The sequence below is a fragment of the Mytilus trossulus genome, chromosome 8 (assembly GCF_036588685.1).
Source record: "Mytilus trossulus isolate FHL-02 chromosome 8, PNRI_Mtr1.1.1.hap1, whole genome shotgun sequence".
Taxonomy (NCBI): Eukaryota; Metazoa; Mollusca; class Bivalvia; order Mytilida; family Mytilidae; genus Mytilus; species Mytilus trossulus.
In genome coordinates this window covers 33346555-33366438 of record NC_086380.1, presented here as the reverse complement: position 1 = coordinate 33366438, position 19884 = coordinate 33346555, and the positions used below count along the sequence as shown (strand labels likewise).

The following is a 19884-nucleotide window of genomic DNA, read 5'->3' as shown; positions in this document are numbered from 1 at the left end:
GCATGTTTTTTCTTTCTTATTTAAATTTCCATTCATTAAAACTAAGTGCGGTGTCAGAATTTTAAAAAATCGTCTAGATTTCGAGTTAAATCTCTCCAAAAAACATCCGGTGAATTCACCACCTTGTTGTAAGAATTTCGTATGGTCACGTTTTTATGACTAGTAGTATATTGAAAAATTGAAACCATCCTTTTAGCCAATGAAAATTTGAATATATTTGCTAATGTTAAATAAATCGAATTCCCCTAGCTATTATTATATTACAAAATATTATATTCATTATTTGTTTTTATTCTAATCTATGTAATTACAGGTGAAGTCATTGTATTGCAAATTCAAACAAAAACGTTAGTTTCTTCTTCATAGTTGTAGTTTAAACTACCATCAAAAATAAAGTTTAAGCATATACCACTTCATAAAACAGTAATACAGTTTTGATTTCTTTATTTAAACATTTTTGTTCTTAACATTAAAACACATATTGGTTTCCGCTATTAATATACTTTCATTATTCCACTATAAATTCTTGACGTGCATATACATTGTTTTGTTCTGGTTGCACTCTCTCATTTTCAATAATCGAAATTTCAATAGCATTTTGATCATTTTCGCTCTTTTGTTGCTCTGCAGCAAGAATGTTTATACTGTTGATTATTTTACTCAAACCGTCATGAAATTCAATTCTTCCTCCTGGCTTATCTTCATGTATGTCATTAAAGCCTTTGATGATCTGATTCAAACCGTCATTTAGCTTTGCTTCAGCGTTCGCTCGTTTTAGTTCTTTAGTATGCAATCGAAACGTTCGCTTTCTGAAGAATCGTAATATCAGAATTCCAAGCTCGAGAATTTCTGCAAGGCTTATTACTGACATGCCAACCCATAGTCCAAGTGATCCTCCAATATCTGACCAAAAGTTCTCAACCTGCAAAACAACATGACAATAAACATAGAAAAAAGATTTATTATAACGTGTCTACGTATTAATCTTGTATATGTTACATATAAATATTAACGGCAACCAAACGTGTAAATAAAATTAACTCGTGAGGATATCCTTCATGTCTTGGCTGACATCTATGAAACTACAGTAAACATTGATTTCAAACTGTATGTCAGTCATCAATAAAAAAACTCTACATAATATGAATGTTGAATATGAACTCCTCATATGAAGAGTACAGGGTTAAGATTTTGTATACCAGACGCCAGTTTCGTCTACAATTGAATCATCAACACACATTGATTTGGTATTTAAGTTTCCGTTATCTCATTTTTTTATAACTTATTACAGAATCATTTGGCACTTTTTATTTTTTTTTGGATTCTAGCGTCACTGATGAGTCTGTTGTAGACGAAATGCGCGTTTGGCTTATATACTAAATTTAGTCCTGGTATCTATGATGAGTTTATTTGCTTCTTATTAATCAAATATGTTTACCGTGTAAGCAAGTTCCTCTTCTGTTATCTCTTCTTGCAGGGAGGTAAAGTATATGTTGATAAATAATAAGCTTTCCCTGTATAAAAGAAATATGATAGTTCTGTATTTCACATAGAGGCCATTATATAAGTGTGTGGCTAAAAACATCTGTTATATGTACCTGTATCACGCAACATCTTCAAATCTCTATAAAAATGAACAGTAAAGATTTCAAATATATCAAAACAGAGTTATTTAAACTTGTACCAGCATTGATTGGTATTTAACGTAAGTAATGCTATGAACTATTGATAACTTTAGTTCATGAAGACTTGCTTTTTTCCAGAATAAATTGTAGATAAATGTAATGTTATAATGAATAAATATGAGAACATTCAAACTATTCAGTTATGTTCCCAAAGTACACCTGAAGATGCGTTTTTTAATTTATGTTAGGTTCTCTTGCATTTTTGTCGGTTTCGTAACTATTTCCACCATTCGACCAAGATTTTGATAGCTAAGAAATTGATATCTACTTTTCAGAGTTGTCTCCCTTAGTTCAAATCCATTTCATATAAGATGATCTACATGTAGGTTATCTGTTGTTCAGTCTATGATAAAAAATTAAAAAAAAAAGAATTGTTTTTGCCATGGCGTTGTTAGATAATTGTCGATCTATGACTTTGTCATGTTTGTATATCCTTTTGGTATGTTTCACCTTTGGTGTTCTAATGGATAATAGTATAATTAAAATCGAAAAGTTACCTCTTACATATTATAACTGACCTTTAATTTTTCAAATAATTTTCATATATCTAATAATTTTTATCTCTTGTTTCACAGACATATATCATGGAGTGTGGTGGTAGCGCAAATGGACGATAAAACCAATAAATATTTGTAATTTTACCTGTGTTGTAATAATAAGACATTAAACAATTAGAACTTATTTTGTTACATGATTTGCTGCAATTATACCATGTTGTTTGTATTTATCATAGTTTAATGACACATGTGTCAGTACCGGCTGGTGTTTTCCATCGTTATAAAAAAACATGCTTTCGCTCTTTTGCCAAATTAGTACATATGTGTAAGTAATAGTTGGCAGAAAACGGTGTTTAACAATGTGTCTGTAATTCGAGCCCTATATCATCACGAGCATATAAAGCATTTGTAATCTAGGCTAAACATCATATCATTCCCTTAACTGTAGGTCTTTACGTCATAGAATCCTGTTCTCAATATTTTCACAACCTATCTGAATATAAACGATACCAGTTCCACTGAACCAGATACATGACATATTGCAACAAATTTTATAGATTTTCATTGATGTACAATGTCACAATATTTGTAATCCAAAACTTATCAAAATGTTCAAAGCTTATAAATCAAAATGAAACATTACACTGTTGATGGTATTTATTTTCATCCTATTTCATGCATTTGTTTTCCTAAAATCTGTAGTAAATAAAGATTACCTAAGATCTTGATATGCAAGACCTCTCTCTTTAAGGAGGGCCTCTAGTACTCCCACATAACTTCTTCCTGGCCATATTGTGAATGAACGGAACGTCTTATATTGTATTTCGCTTTAAGAAAAAGAAGAATAATAGTGTTAAAGAAACGAATTTGTTTATCTTTGTTTGAATAGCATATTCATTGTGTAAAAATAATTAAATATTCCGAAACATGAAAGCACTAACTAAAGTATCGACGACTGTCATATTTTTTCTGTCTTTGAAGAAATAACATAAAAAAAATTGGTGCACACTAAATAACGCGCGTAGTGGGTTATTTAACAGTTAGAACCACATTTTTTGTGTTATTTCGAAAAGACAGAAAAATTTTTACAGTAATTTCTTATAATTTTATTATAAATTCCATTTTAAACCGTAGCAACCCATGAAAAAACGTTGATGAAGTCAGGGTCACATGACTAAATTATGTATATGGGCTCATAACAAAATAACGTCAGCCAATCAGAAGACGCGTTACATCCAAAATCAAATTATTCGAAACTAATGCAAAACATAATAGTTATCCTATTGAAATATCTTCGTCCATTCCAGTATCATCAAAAATCAAAATACGCATGGAACAAACATGTTTATCCTAAAAAGTAACGCGTAAGAATAAAGTGTTTAACTGTAAGAAAAGAAAGATAGTTGAATGTGCATGCTTATACGCATCCCAAATATTGAAAAAGTATTTAAGACGTTCCTTCCATTTTCCTACAATACTGATAAGAAACGTCATAAAATGGTAGCCAACAATTTTGCTGCAAGAATACCCATATTGGAAACAACAATTATCTTGTTAAGCAGTAACACCAGTTTATTCGGACGGTATCAATGTCTATAATATGTGTTTCGTGAACATATGATACTCACTATAGGGACTATTAAACTTTTAAAGAAATTACGATTCATGAGGATAGCCACACGAGGAGCAGTCTATTCTACACTTAAGATTACACCGTTTTTTTGTTGGGTTCGCATTTCGCAGTTTAAATTTTTCATGTTGTAGTTTGTGAACTGTTATTTTTTTTGTAATTATTCTGTTTTTGAATTGGCGTTTTCAGTTTAGTTGGACTAATGAAGTTGCTTTCGTCTCTTGTATTTTTTAAAGAATTTGAGAACCATCAATTATAAAAATAGAACAGAAAAATGAAAATGGCATATACTAAGCATCTAGAACAATACTCCAATGAAATCTACTTAGAAATGCGTTTTATACCTGCAAGGTTCTTTGCAACCACAGCTGTCGATTCCTTTTACAGCTTCTGTCATACACTGTAGTTCTAAGAATATATTAAAACATGTTTTACTCTCCATTGTATATATACATATCATAATAAATGTATATGATATATGTAAATAAAAACAATATTCTATCTTTTTGAGCGTACGAGGACCGTTTCTTGGTACACACTAGGAACGCTCACACATAGAAATCCAGGGATTACAAAGTAAGTAGCCATAACAGAATGAATATGACAAAACGGTAAATTAAAGGAATATCCAAATTAATAGCAGGTCAACATTGAATGAGTTAGTTAGTCTTTAATCAATTTCTTATAATAACTTTTCAGGGGGGATTTGTTTTTCAAAGTAGGATATAAATTACCGCACTACAAAAGCAATAACATTAACAGAAAATAACAGTTGAAGACCAAAAAAACGAAAATAACCATTTAAACTTTTCGTGCATCCAACATGTCCAAAACGCTTTCTATATTTATATTCAGCATGCTATGCTCAAAATTGAACATTTGAAAGCAATAATGTTGATATCAGAAGTCAAGGATGGAGATATTTGACTAAATAGACAATTAACACTAAATATAGCAAGCTCATGAAAATCATATTGAAAAAGAATGTTTGCTTATATTTTATGTCACAAATACTTTCTATTCTTATCAAGTGTTTAACGGAAAAGCCTACATTGGTCAACGCAATGAATTTTAGAAAAGTACCTCCTTTTTGGTATAAAGATTCGTCTTATCAGTTTTGCACCAATAGAAAGAAACGTTTGTCTGCCTTATGAGGAATTTCAGTTCGTTAGACGTTTACATTATGTTTACATTATGTTAGGTTTTATCTGTAGCCACGGTGTACATATACCATATCCGTACAATGTAGGAAATACAAAAAAAAGAGAAAAAAAGAGAAAAGCGAGATTCGTTGATTTTTTTTTCTAATTTCGTAGCGAGTGCAAATTTGAGATTTCTTTACTGTGCGAATACTGTCTTTATCCTTCAATTTAACACAGAGTTCGAACATTTTTAATGCCTTACGGTGAATTTGTTTTGAATTAAATCGACATGACTTAAAACGCGGACCAATATGAGGACCTAACATTTAATTAAACTTAACGACATTTTCAAAATTACCGTATGCTAGCAACAGAAGCAGGATGTCAGGAGACTTTAAATGTATTTAATGAATTTATCGCTTCGAGTTATCTGAACAGATGTGATTGTATAGTAGAAAGGTCGATTACAGAATAAATATTGATTGGTAAAAAGAAATATTAACAAAGCTAAATTCATAAGGAGTAGCAAATATCATTATCATATGAAGGTTTATTTATATTGGTTGAGATATTTTACGGAAAACCTTCGACATCTTCAAGGACGACTGATGCAAATGGAATCAAAAGTAATTCTGGTCTTTATTCAAATTGCGTAAATCAAAATCATCATACCATTAAGCATATCAAACACTTAAAAGAAATATACCTGTGATGTTCTCACAAAGCCCGAGTCCTAGATGAATATCTGACAATGTAGGCGAACAATTACAATTCTTTTCAATAACCGTTTCCTTGCATACTTCAAAACATGCCTATAATACAATTGTAATCAAATATTAATTTATCAAATTGAAATCTATGAAAATAAATAGTATTGACTGCAATTAAACATAACAAAGGATATATAGTTCTAAGATGTCAGTGACAAAATGGGGATATTTTCAGATGCAAAGTGGAGATAACTGGCTGTTTGTAAATCAATCAATAAAAATCACCAGAGGTTATTATGAAATATAATTGCGTGCTTCACTTAGGGATTAAATATTTCATAAATTGATAATTACAAATTTTATACATCAGGTGAAATTCATAACGTTGGAAAAAAGACGGTCATGTGTTTATGACAAATATATTCTCTCTATGGGAACCATAAACATGTATAAACAAACTCAATATAGATACTAAGATAAAAGTGTGTACGACAGACGCACGTTTCGTCTACGAAAGACCCTTCATTGATCTTGAATAACAAAAAAGCCATACAAAGTAAGAATTTTAAGAGCACTGAGGACTTCGAAACGTAAAACAACCACAGGACAAACAACAGCACTAATAGTACAAAATAAAAAAATAAAGTCTGCCAACGTTAAATGAAAATAAAAATGTACAGAGAATAATTTTTCTGTCAAAATTTAAATGGCATAGGTCGCATGGTTACAATTACAACTAGGATAAATTGTGGGAAATGCGATATCTGAACATTCTTTTTCTGAAATTTTTTTTTGATTATTTTTGTTAGAAATATTATTGTTTTCTGAACTTTAATTGGTTTTTATAATCGTAGGTGGGGCATTCTGTTTTCTGGTCTGTGCGTCCGTTCGACTGTTCGTCCGTCCGTTCGTAAATCCGTCCGTCTGTTCGCCCGTCTGTTCCGCTTCAGGTTAAAGTTTTAGGTCAAGGTAGTTTTTGATGAACTTGAAGTCCAATCAACTTGAAACTTAGGATACATATGCCCTATGATATGATCTTTCTAATTCAAGTGCCAAATTAGAATTTTGACCTAAATTTTACGGTTCATTGAACATAGAAAATGATAGTGCAAATTTCAGGTTAACTTTTTTGGTCAAGGTAGTTTTTGATAAAGTAGAAGTCCAATCAACTTGAAACTTAGTATACATGTTCCCTTTGATAAGATCATTCTAATTTTAATGCCAAATTAGAGAATTTATTCCAATTTCACGGTCCACTAAACATAGAAAATGACAGTGCGAGTGGGGCATCCGTGTACTGTGGACACGTTCTTGTTTTTCTTGAGTTTTTATTATTCCTAACCGATATAATCGTTACTCGACTCATTCTTTATACAATTAATACATTTTGTGGACAACATTATTATTTTTTTAGTAAGTTCTAGAATTTTTTATCGTTTTGTCTAATACAGTATCTGATTGCTGTATCTTTATTAACACTTCACTACATTTTTTAAAAGTATCGCCTATAAATAAGATTACACTTATAGTAGTTATAAATGGATACATATTATCAGAATATTACATGTAATTTATCAAATCAGATGTATTATAAGCTCGAGTTCAATATCCGTCCAAGAGTCAATGACTCAAATGCTGCTATTAACCGAGGACTGATTTACATCTGATATTTATGATCTTTTTATCATCTGGTTCAACAATTGAGAATAATTTAACGTATCGATCCTATTAAGTGATTCTCAAGAAGAGGTTCAAAAAATGAAAAATCTACAAACGTTGGACACCAAATGTAATACATCCCATATGAAATATTCTAAACATATGTATAATACATTCTTATATTGAAGATAAACAAAAAGTCATCAACACCTTATAAAGACTGATTTGAAAGGTAAACATTTGTACAGTAACTTATTAAAATAAGCAGTTTACAAAACTTTGAATTTTCAAAAAACTAAGGATTTTCATCATCCGTAATGAAGTACAATCATGGTTGTATTTGGCAAACTTTTAGGAAGTATTGGTTTTCAATGCTCTTCAACTTCGAAATTTGTTAGGCTTTATATCTATTTTTTATTCAAGCGTCACTGATGAGTCTTTTGAGGACGAAACGCGGGTCTGGTGCAAAAACAAAATGCCAATCTTGGTATGTATGAAGAGTTTATTTCTAAATTATGCTGAAAACTTGGAATTCATTTAGTATATTATGTCTTTGTTTTTTGTTTTTTTTGCGTTTAACATAACATATTTTCCCGTTTCCTAGTAGTAGTTATGTACCCTACTTTGTTATGTTTTTCCCTAAAGACATACCATTGAGTGATCTCTTCCAGAAATTACGAATAACGAAAACCATGCGATAACAATGCGGAAAGACATTTGATAATAGTCAGAAACATGTGATAAGTGTTGCATATCAGCCCCTAAAACTTTTTTCGAAAAAAAACTGAATTCACGTGAATGTAATACTATGCTCTTACTGTAAAAAGTATAAGTTATATACTCTTAGTATATGATAAATCATAATACTGCATACCAAACTGATGAATGTTTCATACCTGGAGGTTTCTAAATTTGCCACTGTCATCACATAAATCGTTACTGCCAAACACAGCCCTGTTCCTCTCTTTTCTTCTCTATTATTCAATGAAATAAATGAGAAATGATTGGTGGCTACTGAGGTATTTCATTAGAACAAATATGTTATTTGAATTTAGGTAGGCTAACATTATATAATTCTATAAAAAAGGACTTCGAGCATGCTTTCATTTACTTGGAACGTAATTATGCTTTATTTGAGAGTAGGTGGTTCATATATCAGTATCGCAGTATATTATATAAATCACTTATTTTTTAATTTGTTGGTTCAAAAATAAAATTAACGGTACCAATTTTCTTGCACCAGATGCGCATTTCGACAATACATGTCTCTTAAGTGATGCTCGTGGCCAAAATATTTGAAATCCAAAGCTTCTAAAAAAAGATGAAGAGCTATAATCAAAAAGGTCCAAAAAGTATCGCCAAATCCGTGAAAGTAAAAAAAAGTGATATGTCTCCCGTTAGTGGTTGCCTCTTTTTTTCTTTTGGTGATGTCTTAGTATTTTGTGTTGATGTTCAAGTTCGGCCATACATAACCTTCAGTTTTGAAAATGTAAATACATTACGTTATTCAATATCAATAAAAACGTTATACAAAAATCCATTTTTTTAAATAGTTTTCAATTGAATTTATTTACAATTCGTTCAGAGATTTAGTTTAGCCCACTTTATCGCTCAAACATATAGTTATATATTGCATTTGAAGAAATTCTTGTAATGGTTTTTTTCTAAAAATAAATTAATCATTATACCTGTACTAATGATATATCTGTTTTAAAGCCAGGTGATATTAAGAACCCATTGCTTTGTAAGAATGGTCTGTATCCGTTTTCATGTATCGAAAGAACGACACCCGGATCATCAGAAACGTATGGTATGTAATCGCTCTGATTCACATTCAGAAATAGCTGAAATGCTTATTGAGAAAGTATGTATTAAACATATGGTAAATCAATTAAAAGTTATTTAACTTAAATTTAAAAAAAACAGTAATAATACTAGTATTACTTAAGGCCATAGAGAAACACTTAGAAAGTGATTCGGTTAAACAGTTTTACCTGTGCTTTGTATTCTTTTGTAAGTCTTTTGATCTTGTTTGTGTATTTTTCAATGACGTTATTAATCTATTAGTTTGAATGTTCTTTTTGGTATTGTTTTTTTTAAACTTTTTTCAATCTTCGTAGTATCATGTCCTCTTTTTCAACCCCAATAGGTTAATCTATTTCCTTTTTTGGTAATCTATGATTTATTCTATATTAAATAATGTATGAGTTGATTGTTAAATTTTGATGGTTTATCATATGTGAGTTTAAAGGGTCAAACACAATATTTAGTAAGCGACAATACTACTACGTCCTTTTCTGTAGTTTAATGCATGTTTAAGTACTATCTATAAAAATGAAATTGGCTGTGTGCGTATAATCTACAAAAAACAACAGTGTGCATATAACTTTAATGTTTATACTCCGGGAACATATGTATCGTCTGTCAACGGATCCGTGCTCACTAATTTACCTCAGTCTTTATCTGTTACCTTGATTTCTCTTCAATGGAGTAATGAGATTTGAACATTGGTAATCTACAGTTAAAATTGAATATGGAAATGAGGAACGTGTCAAAGAGACAACAACCCGACCATAGAAAAAATAACAGCCAAAGGTCACCAATGGGCCTTCAACACAGTTGCCTTTTTTTCATTTTCTTTGTCTTAATTTTGTCTTTTTCCCCCATGTTCTTGATTTATTTTCTTTCAAATATGATTTCAAAGATACACTATTTCTTATGTGTAGTGCTTTGTTACTTAACAAACACTCCAACTACACCCCTGTCACTTACGTTTTTATTCAATTTGTTTAACTTGTTTTTAATAATTGATCTATTTTAATATGTTTCCAATACTTACCAAATAAGTGTCCAACATGCTTAGCGACTAATGGTCTTTTCGAAAACCTATAGCATTGCCCATAATATGGATCATAAAATGGCACAAAGGAGCTTCAACAGAATAAAAATCAATATGTAGTTTTATGTCGGTAAATATAGCATGAATGAAAGGATGAGGGTCTTTATTCAGAATTTTGCAATCTTTTATTCCTTAATTCTAATTCATAGCATAAGTTTCCATTTATATATAATGACGCATTTTTCATGATCAAAATAAACAAAATCAAAGCTTAAAATCTTCCAGGTATAATTTGAGTATTTTTAGAGCATATTGAAACGACATTGTCAATGCTATACCTAAAAAATCGTTTTTTTTCCTTAATAATAAAATTTGAGAAGCAGTTACCATATAACATGAATAATTTATCTGTTGTGCGAAAGGTCATCAAACAATAAGTTGTTGGTATACACGTATATCAATTATGTAGAATGAACTCATCATTTTATAATCCTGGTACCTTTGATAACCTAGATAAAATTTTGTATTTACACCAGACGCGCGTTTCGTCTACAAAAGACTCATCAGTGACTCTCGCTGAGGTAATCTATTCCTGAAGTATCAAGGCCTTAGTTTTTCAAAACTAAGAAATTTGAACATTTGTAATCTACAGGTAAAATTTAGAATTGAAATGTGGAACGTGTCAAAGAGGCAACAATTCGACCATAAATAAATGAAAATGTACGTAAAAAGATCATACTATTTACCTTTCATTGCATGTATCACCATCATATTTACAACTTAGAACGAATTCTTTAAAACTCGGCGATAACAGCCGCACTTCTTTTCTGGTAATATTAGTATGAAAATGGTTCATTTCTCTTCGAAACTCCTGTTCGAGGGCTACAAAAATAAATGCATCAGTAATAAAGAAGACAACGAATTATTTATCGTTTGACGCACGACACATTTGTTTTATCATTCTCATCACAACAACATAATAACAATCATATTAGATGTTTTATGTGTACGTTTCTGTTTTTTTTATATTTGTATGTGCATGTGGTCCTTTTGTTATTTATGGATGATGTTTTGGAACATTTTAATAGCTAATTTGACTCAGATATAACCTTTCATTAAATAATTGGTTTATTCAAATCTTTAATTAAACAATTCAAACCTTTTATTATCGTGTTCTACTCTTATTTAGCATTAAGTAAACATTCATTTTTGAGATTCATGACGATGATGGCCATTGTTTATTATTATAGTTCGTATCTGTGTGAGTTGCGTTTTGGTGTTGTATTTCTGTTGTATCGTGGTTCTCTTATATTTGATTTCCCTCAGTTTTAGTTTGTGACCCGGATTTCTTTTTTCTCTGGCGATTAATGAATTTCGAAAAGCGGCATACTACTGTTGCCTTTATATACTACTACAAGTCATATAAAACGATTTTTTTGAAATTTTAGTCGTATACTTGCATTCTTATTTTTATATATATTTAAGTAAGTCCTGTTTGTATGTGTCTAATATTTATCGCACACTTATAAATTATCAATTATCAACAACTGTCGACAAATAAGATTGCATTTGGTGATCGTTGATCTCAAGCTAATTTATTTTCGAGTTTGATGCCGATGTTTCAAAATCTTTATAATGGTGAACAACCAATTTACAGCACGTGTGCTTTGGTCGAAGTTCTAACCAGAGGTCTCTGAGTTAAAGTGAATAACTACGGCAAATAACGAGAGGTCTCTGAGTTAAAGTGAATGACTACGGAAAATATCAGTGACAAAGTGTACGAGAAGACAATAATTTGATAGCAGATTTTGATAACATAAAGGATTTTCTTTTAAAGTCATAAGAAACGAGTGACCGGTGAAAAATTATGTTCTGCCAATTCTTGAACCAACGCATACAAACATCATAAACTTAGTCTTCTGTACTCAAATTTATCATTTTTTTCGTGTAAATTTCGTATAATCGTCAATTTTTTTTTCAATCGGTCTGTGTTGTTGTGAAAATATGGCAGGTAATTAAAGTTCGTATTTTGAAGCCGAAGTTTAACGATTTCACCTGTTTGTCAACAATTGACGTAAAATAAACAAAAAAGCATGAAAATTGAGCACGTGTTTAACATGTAAATACAGATAATAGTTTATTTTAAGGACATCCATGCGCATTGTGGTCACCGGATTTTTACGAGATGGGTCACACTGATGTCACCTTGCATACGGAAAATATGTCGGGGGAGTTGCTTGCTGGAAGGAAGCAATTCAAATAAAGAAAACTTCTTCTAAATATGAATAAATTAAAGAATTTTCTTCAGAAAAAAGTATATGTACATAAGTTTTAAAATGAAAACTATCCATTTAGTTATAAAAAACATATGCATTATTTTTTTTTTGACTTGAGGTTTCTTATGACTTTATAAGAAAGTTTACTTACACTTGTTTCATTGTAAAACGTAGCCTATCAAGTATGTGCAAGATATTTTTTATTAAAATAATTGTATGTTAAAATTAGATAATTGTATATCTTTAATTTTCTTAAATATTTTTCAAAATGTTTGTAGAAGTGTTAGTTTTTTTTATTTGCACTTTTTTATTTATACTTACCTTCACTTTGCAGATCGTCAGTATTAAATGATGTCTGATAAAGATGCATGCAAGTAAATATACAACAAATATTTATTTATAAACGACAAACATAGGCGAACAAATATGATTATACAGAATCGAGATATTTTGCGGTAAATTGTTTGAATGTTAGAGTTTTTACTTTTCTCACGCAGTAATATGAATTGAATGACTATATGCTAATTTTTCTACGCATCAGCTATCACGCATTCACAGCAGTATGTTATGTTTTTTACTGTAAATTCTCTTCGATGCTCTTTTTATTAAAAAATCTATAAACTCTAAAGGAAGGAAATATATTAATTGAACACTTCCCTACACAGAAACAAATTAATCCTCAATGCAAATTGTAATACGTAATTTGCAGAAAATTGATTACTGATCCGAAATAACATGAGCCTAGACGTACAAATTTTATTTTGAGTATTACTTTCATTTCGTTTTAGATAGCTTTACGGATCAAAATGTCTCACACCATGCTAAATAACTATATTTAGGAACGAACAATTGTTTTACTCCCGTCCCACTCTGTCAAACAAATTAAACAAAAAACTACTTACCTTTATTTTAATCGGTTATATTATTCGTTATGCTTAGAAATTGTCCATTGAGGCGAATCAACATTATGCATTTTCTTAGATAAAGTTTTCTTAGATTTTAATATAAAGTAGATTATTGCCATGCCTTTTTTTTTATAAATGTTATAAAAAGTATGACCACCGTACTATTTTCTAGTGAAATGAAATCTGTGAGATATAATTTTGAAATAAAATAAGTGAAGATATATTTTATAATATGCTTTATGAACTTAAAGGATAAAAATGTGTCCTCGATATGTTTTCTTGGTACAAGATAAACATTCAAATTTCTTTAATATTCCTTTATAAAAGTTTAATTGTTAAAGTATCGTCCCTATATATACATGAACAAATTGACAAATTGATTTGACCATAGACAGATATTCGTCATTTGTTAAAAAAATAAGAATAATAAAATAACTAACTTATGTATTCTTTATTTTGATGTATATTCTTACACATTAATTTCAAATATGTCCCAAAATTTTCAGATTTAAACATTTAACGATAAATCTTTTTTTAAAATATTGGACATATTGGTCAAATAGATACCATAATGTTCATCGAACCGCTCTACAAAACTACTCAATGCATTGCACAAGGTAGTTCTTATTTATAACATGTTCGTCTTTTTACCTTTGTTCGCTTTTTTTTTTTATATATATACATCGTTTAAACAATTCCATTTGTATGACTCTTCTTTAGCATCAAACATTAAACGTTCAGAGAAATCAAAAAATCATATGTTAAATGGATACAAGCAACGCTTTGTAGTATGCGTCTATTACAAAAAACAACATCAAAGAAACAAACATAAGGTATTTATTTTCTATTTGATATGTTTGTAATTTTGTAAGCACTTTGATGGTCAAACGAAAGATTTAGACGTTTATTACTTGAGTGTAGTATTTCACAATGCCACACTTAAAAGAAGTTGATCTACGCATATTCCAAAAATAAAAAATAAAATAAACAGCTTTCCAAAACGTTCATATTTTTCTGACCAAGATATAAGCCAAAAACATACGACAGTCATCTAAATATTTTTAAAAAGTCTTATTTTTACTGTTTTCCATTTTGAATATATCTTATTAGTTGGAATCGACACACAGTTTTTAAATAACAGTGTTTAGTATAAATACCATGCTACATCTTTAATGCAAACACATATAAAACAAAAACACAAACAAGGTGAAGGGTTATTTTATAAGACAAATAAATTCGTATTCTGTTGGGTTTCTTAAGGGTTGAAAAAAGGGAGTAGTATAATTATGCATAGTCATTGAGGACACATACATTACGTATATCAATCGTTCCATTCTTTAATCCCTCAATTGCGTCGTGGTTTCTTTTTATTACTGCCATTAAATGTTTTGCTAAATTGACTTTGTCCTTGTTTTCTTTAATCTTTCCATGGCTGAGTGGATTTAAATCGCAGAATGATATGGATGGAAAATAAAGATCCGTATCGAAAATAGACACCTTTGTTGTTATCTTGTAGCTGAAACGATAGAAGTAATTTATACTGTTGACGTTTACACTTTTATCGCAACCTATGGCTACATTCTATACCTGATTGTTAAATATGTTTCACAATTTATCGTCGCCAAGAGTGCAATAATATGATATCGAGATCGCTTTTAAAAAGCATTTAGATTGCAATTTGTAGATTAATTGTTTCTGGAACATTTTAATTGCTTATGAATGTTTATTTTCATTCCGACGGATAATTTTATATACTTAAATTACTCATACGCCACTACGTAATCATGCTTTCGGCAAATGAAAATGAATAGACTATACTTTCATAGCTGTCTGGCAATATGGTTCTTTATTTATGTGATCTTTATTGTTTTTTTGGCAGTTTTTCTCTTTTTTATTTGCCAATCATTTTCTATACTTCAAATTTCAGCCCCCACATATTTTTAAGTTTTCGTTCACTTTTCATTACATTAATCAACGGTACTAACTTTACTATACCACTTTTGGTAAAAAAAATGGAACATTTTCAGAAAACTAAAATACAATTTAGGAAATGTCATACGTTTGGCAAAACCCCTATTATTAAATAAAGTAACAAAAATACAGACGATGTAGGAAAATTCAAAACGTGAATTCCCCAATCACAACATTACCGTAGGCCATTCAACAATGATACAAACACATACATCATAGTCGGCTGTAAAAGGTTCCGACAAATAATATAAAACAATTATAGGAAAAAATTAACTGCTTAATTTAGAACACAAACAACCAATGATTCACAAACATGTCCGACATCAGCAATCGACAATCACTTATTTACCAGCTTTTGACTTAGAACAGATACAACAGCATGTTGTAGGACTAACCACCTTTGTTAGCCTTTAGAATAAAAAGACTATAGAAATCAGTTCGAAGGGTAATGACTGATTGAATCGACACAAAATGACTGATTGAATCGACACAAAAGACTATTCTTTGTTTAAAAAAAAAAAAAAAAAAATACCAAACACACCACAACACACCACAACACATAAATTTTACTCTCAGTTACTGCATGTACTGAATGTATTGTTATGAATGTATGGTCATGTTGATTGAAGGTAATCTCAATTGTAGAAATTACTCTCCGAAAATATTTCGTTCATATTCGACTTAAAAATGCATCGAAATATATGTAAATGACAATCGTTTATTAATTTTATACAAATAAGTCTAAGCGTGTAAAGTATTGTTTTCTTGGTAGACATCGTTACTGAAACCATACCATGTGATATTTTGAAAGTCAATTTTTAGCTTTCGATTGGATATAGAACATCTAGAATATTAAAGATTTTAATCAAATATGTCATATTGATCGGTATACTTTGGAAATTAGTCGTAAATTTGAGTTAAAAAAAATGAACAAAATTCACTTTTGACCACATTTCGTGGTTGAGTGTGGTTTTTTGTTACTAAAACCTGACGTTTCTTTACAGTTGACGTGTTTCCCTCGGTTTTAGATTGTTATGCGGATTTCTTTTCTCTGACACGATTTATTACTTTTGAACACTAGTATGATAAAGTTGCCTTTATTCCTTTCTTCTATCATGAAAGTATTTCAAATTATATCCAATTGTATATAGTTTTTAATATTTATGAACTAGTTGCCAATGGATTTAAGCAACCAAATACCTGTTCCTTCTGGATTTAGGGTATAGGATGGGGGCAAATAAACTCATTATAGATACTAGACGCAAAAATGTATACGCCAAACACACGTTAATCAGACAACACTCCAATAACGTTAATCAATGAAATCAAGCCATAGACATTGTAGTCTTAATTACTAGATTGCAGGTTAATTTCTATCAAAAAATGGAAAACTGTAGGTCATCCAGAATCTATATGACTTTGGAATAGAATAAACAGAAATCATTAAATTATCCCCTTAAGCTAAATTTACCAAATAATCAAAACAATTATTAGGATGTGACATTAGTAAACCACTGTCTGGCCTATTCATAATGAAAATCTATAAACAAGTTTAATTTGATAAATTCGTGAGGTCATCATATTTGTTATTTGGATTTTAAATAACGTAGTGGTGAATTAAATTGACCGAGCTGACGCCAAATGTTTGCAAGAGCTTAAATTGACCGTTAAACCTCGATTATTGAAAGCCAGAAATAAAATAAAGGGTTTAATAATAAATAACAATGATATCCTCCCTTTTATATGAAAAACAATACAATAAATAATACATTGACATAACATTAAACATTGTAAAAAGTTTTTAACCTTAATAATTCATGGAGATGCATAACCTGATCTAATTTTGACACAATTAAAATTACATACCTGGAAAATTGGACGCTGAGTATATAAATTTGTCTGATGCACATACAAAAACTAGTCAATACTATGCATAACCATAGAACCCTTCCTGTCAAAAGTTTACTAGAAATTATCCTGTTGACACCATGGAAAGTTGTGTACTCAGCAAATTTTCTAAAAAGAGTTCTCACATCCAAAACCATTTTAGACGACATCATTGAATCATAACTTGCTTAATGACCGGATTCCTGAGCACTGCTTCCACGCTATAAAAAAGATCAATTTTGTTATCTGTTATATAACAACGTTGATATGCTGATCTCTTGTGCAAATACTGTTATACATTACAAAAAGTTACAGATAGCTATAGGTAGATATAAGATACTATCATATCATGATTGCCAATGAGACAACTGACCATCAGGGACCAATTGACGTAGAATTGTAATGAATGCCTTGAGACGTTGCTATTCTCTACCTTTTCAAGCTTTTGGAGACTTTAAAAAAATGATTACCAATGAGACAACCATCCATCAGAGACAAAATGAGGTAGATGTTTGATTATTGCCTGGAGGTTTCCATATTTTCTTCCTTTAGGACAGTAGTTTTACGTTATCGCTTTTCACGAAAGTCTTATCAGTGATTTCAAAAAGATATTTATAATCGTAAGATTACCTTTCCACCGGAGACTAAATGCCGTAGATGTTTGATTATCTCCTGGATAAAAATTATCTATTATATACCTTTTTGAACGTAGGTTAAGTTATCGCTTTACCGAAAGTCTTATTAAAGATTTAAAATAGGATACCGTTACTCGTAACATGACCTCTCTACCGGAGACCAAATGACGTAGATGTTTGATTATTTCCGGGAGGCTTTCCCATTCTCTACCTTTGAACAGAAGGTTTACGTTATCGCTATTCTCGAAAGTCTTATCAGAGATTTAAACAATATCTTTACTCGTAAGATTACCTGACAACATTTAACAGCCTCAGAACAATTAAAGTATCTACGCTAACGAATATACTAAAATAAACAAAATATATCATAAAAAAAATATATCATAAAAATGATATTTTGGTTAATGCAATAAAGCTTCTGATTGAATAAAAGGGATATTTTTGTTTTATATACGTGTTTCTAGATTAAAATGTGTTATACAAATGTGATTGGTTGAGTTCTATTTCGGTTATGCACACTCATCATAATTTGAAATCGGCAAAAGGCAAAAATAGATAACCGGCACAAACTTGGCATACATATAACAATGCTTCTAATAAGACAAAATTGACGGATACAATCAACAGCAGCATGTGTCAGAGTCAGATATAATTTCATACATTAATTTAACTTAATATGAACTTCGGCTTTTTGGAAATAGTATAAAAATCAATGGATTACATTAACTGACTGTTTTTTTCGTTTATAATTTGGAGTATGTAGTATTAAAATCAATAACTTTACTGATACTGCAACATTTACAAAAACAAATGACAGAATCAATTGACATTTTATATTCCATTATCATTAGACCAGTAAAAGGTACTTACATGATTCTTGCAAACATTTCTTGAGTTCTGCATTAATAAGTTTAAAAATTCATCCAACGCTTTGATTTAAGCAAAGTTGTCCTTGAAAGAATCCAATTATTGTTTTCGTGTCCTTTTGTGGTCATCAAGCTGCCTCGATATGCATTCTTCTACGTCACTTTGATGAGTATTGTGTTCCACCGTTAGTGTGGGTGTACGAGAAATACTTGATATAAGTTGTCTTTATCTTGGTTAGTCCAGATGTACGAGTAATATTTTATTAAAGATTCTTATACCTTTGCTAGTGCATCGAAAACGAATATTATAAGAAAAAAGATTTTGATGCGTCTGTTAAAAAAGAGGTCCGAGTTAAATTTTGATTAATGTGTATTTTAACTCTGTTATTGTTGTATCAACAGAACTTAATACATTTTATAAGATATCGAATTATGTCGTATGTAGTTGGAATCTTCATTGTGAACATGGTGAAATAACTGGTAATCACGTCTTGTTTTGTATAAAATGCATATGTTTTAGATGAAAAAATAATAACCTATATTGTAACTACGATGCAACTCTTTAATACTTTTACACAATGAAGACCTTAGTTTCATCAAACTAAAAAGGGAGATTTGATGCTATTTCTATTCTTTTGAACAAATAATGTTTATGACTACAAAAAAAATCCAGATGGTCACCAAATAATGAGACTATAATAAAAAAAAAAACAAATCGGACAAATACAATGACGTCAAGCAAAATAGATGTATGTGATCATTAAACCGTTAGGAATAGCAAAAGTTGAGAATACTATGCTTTACTGAGAGGTCATTTTTCTGTTCTGTAAGTATTGTACGAAATATCGCCTAGTCCCTTAAACTGCTTTCTATATCCAGCCAAGTGACCTTATTCTAATACCATTTGCTGTAAATGTGTACTCTTCTTTACTCTCCGTCGCTCTCTAATGAAAATTGTAAGGTTTTTTTCCCCTCCTGGTGAAATTGTTTAACGAAGATGTCACAGAAGATTTCACACAAATAAACAAACATTTCTGTTAAATGAAGGCCCGCTGTAAAGTCTATCTGAGATTTGACCAAAAATATTGTTTCTTTTAGTACATGAACTCATGTAAATATAGTGTTTTATTCAAAAGCTAAAGAAAGAAAAACCATGATAGTTATCACATACTGTTGTACTAA

The 19884-nt window shown here is 30.3% G+C and overlaps 1 protein-coding gene across 1 annotated transcript; it reads right to left on the bottom strand.

The window, feature by feature from the left end:
* Positions 1-492: 492 nt before the first annotated feature.
* Positions 493-18814, bottom strand: LOC134727593 (amiloride-sensitive sodium channel subunit alpha-like). The gene is made up of 13 exons (XM_063591973.1): positions 18707-18814; positions 17181-17422; positions 14655-14859; positions 12760-12793; positions 10909-11044; positions 10163-10254; positions 9012-9175; positions 8220-8297; positions 5661-5766; positions 4157-4220; positions 2899-3009; positions 1439-1514; positions 493-922 (listed from the first exon to the last, which is right to left on the bottom strand). The coding sequence occupies exons 2-13, from the start codon at positions 17372-17374 to the stop codon at positions 509-511; spliced, it is 1674 nt and encodes a 557-aa protein (XP_063448043.1). The 5' UTR covers positions 17375-17422; positions 18707-18814; the 3' UTR covers positions 493-508.
* Between the last annotated feature and the right edge of the window lie 1070 nt (positions 18815-19884).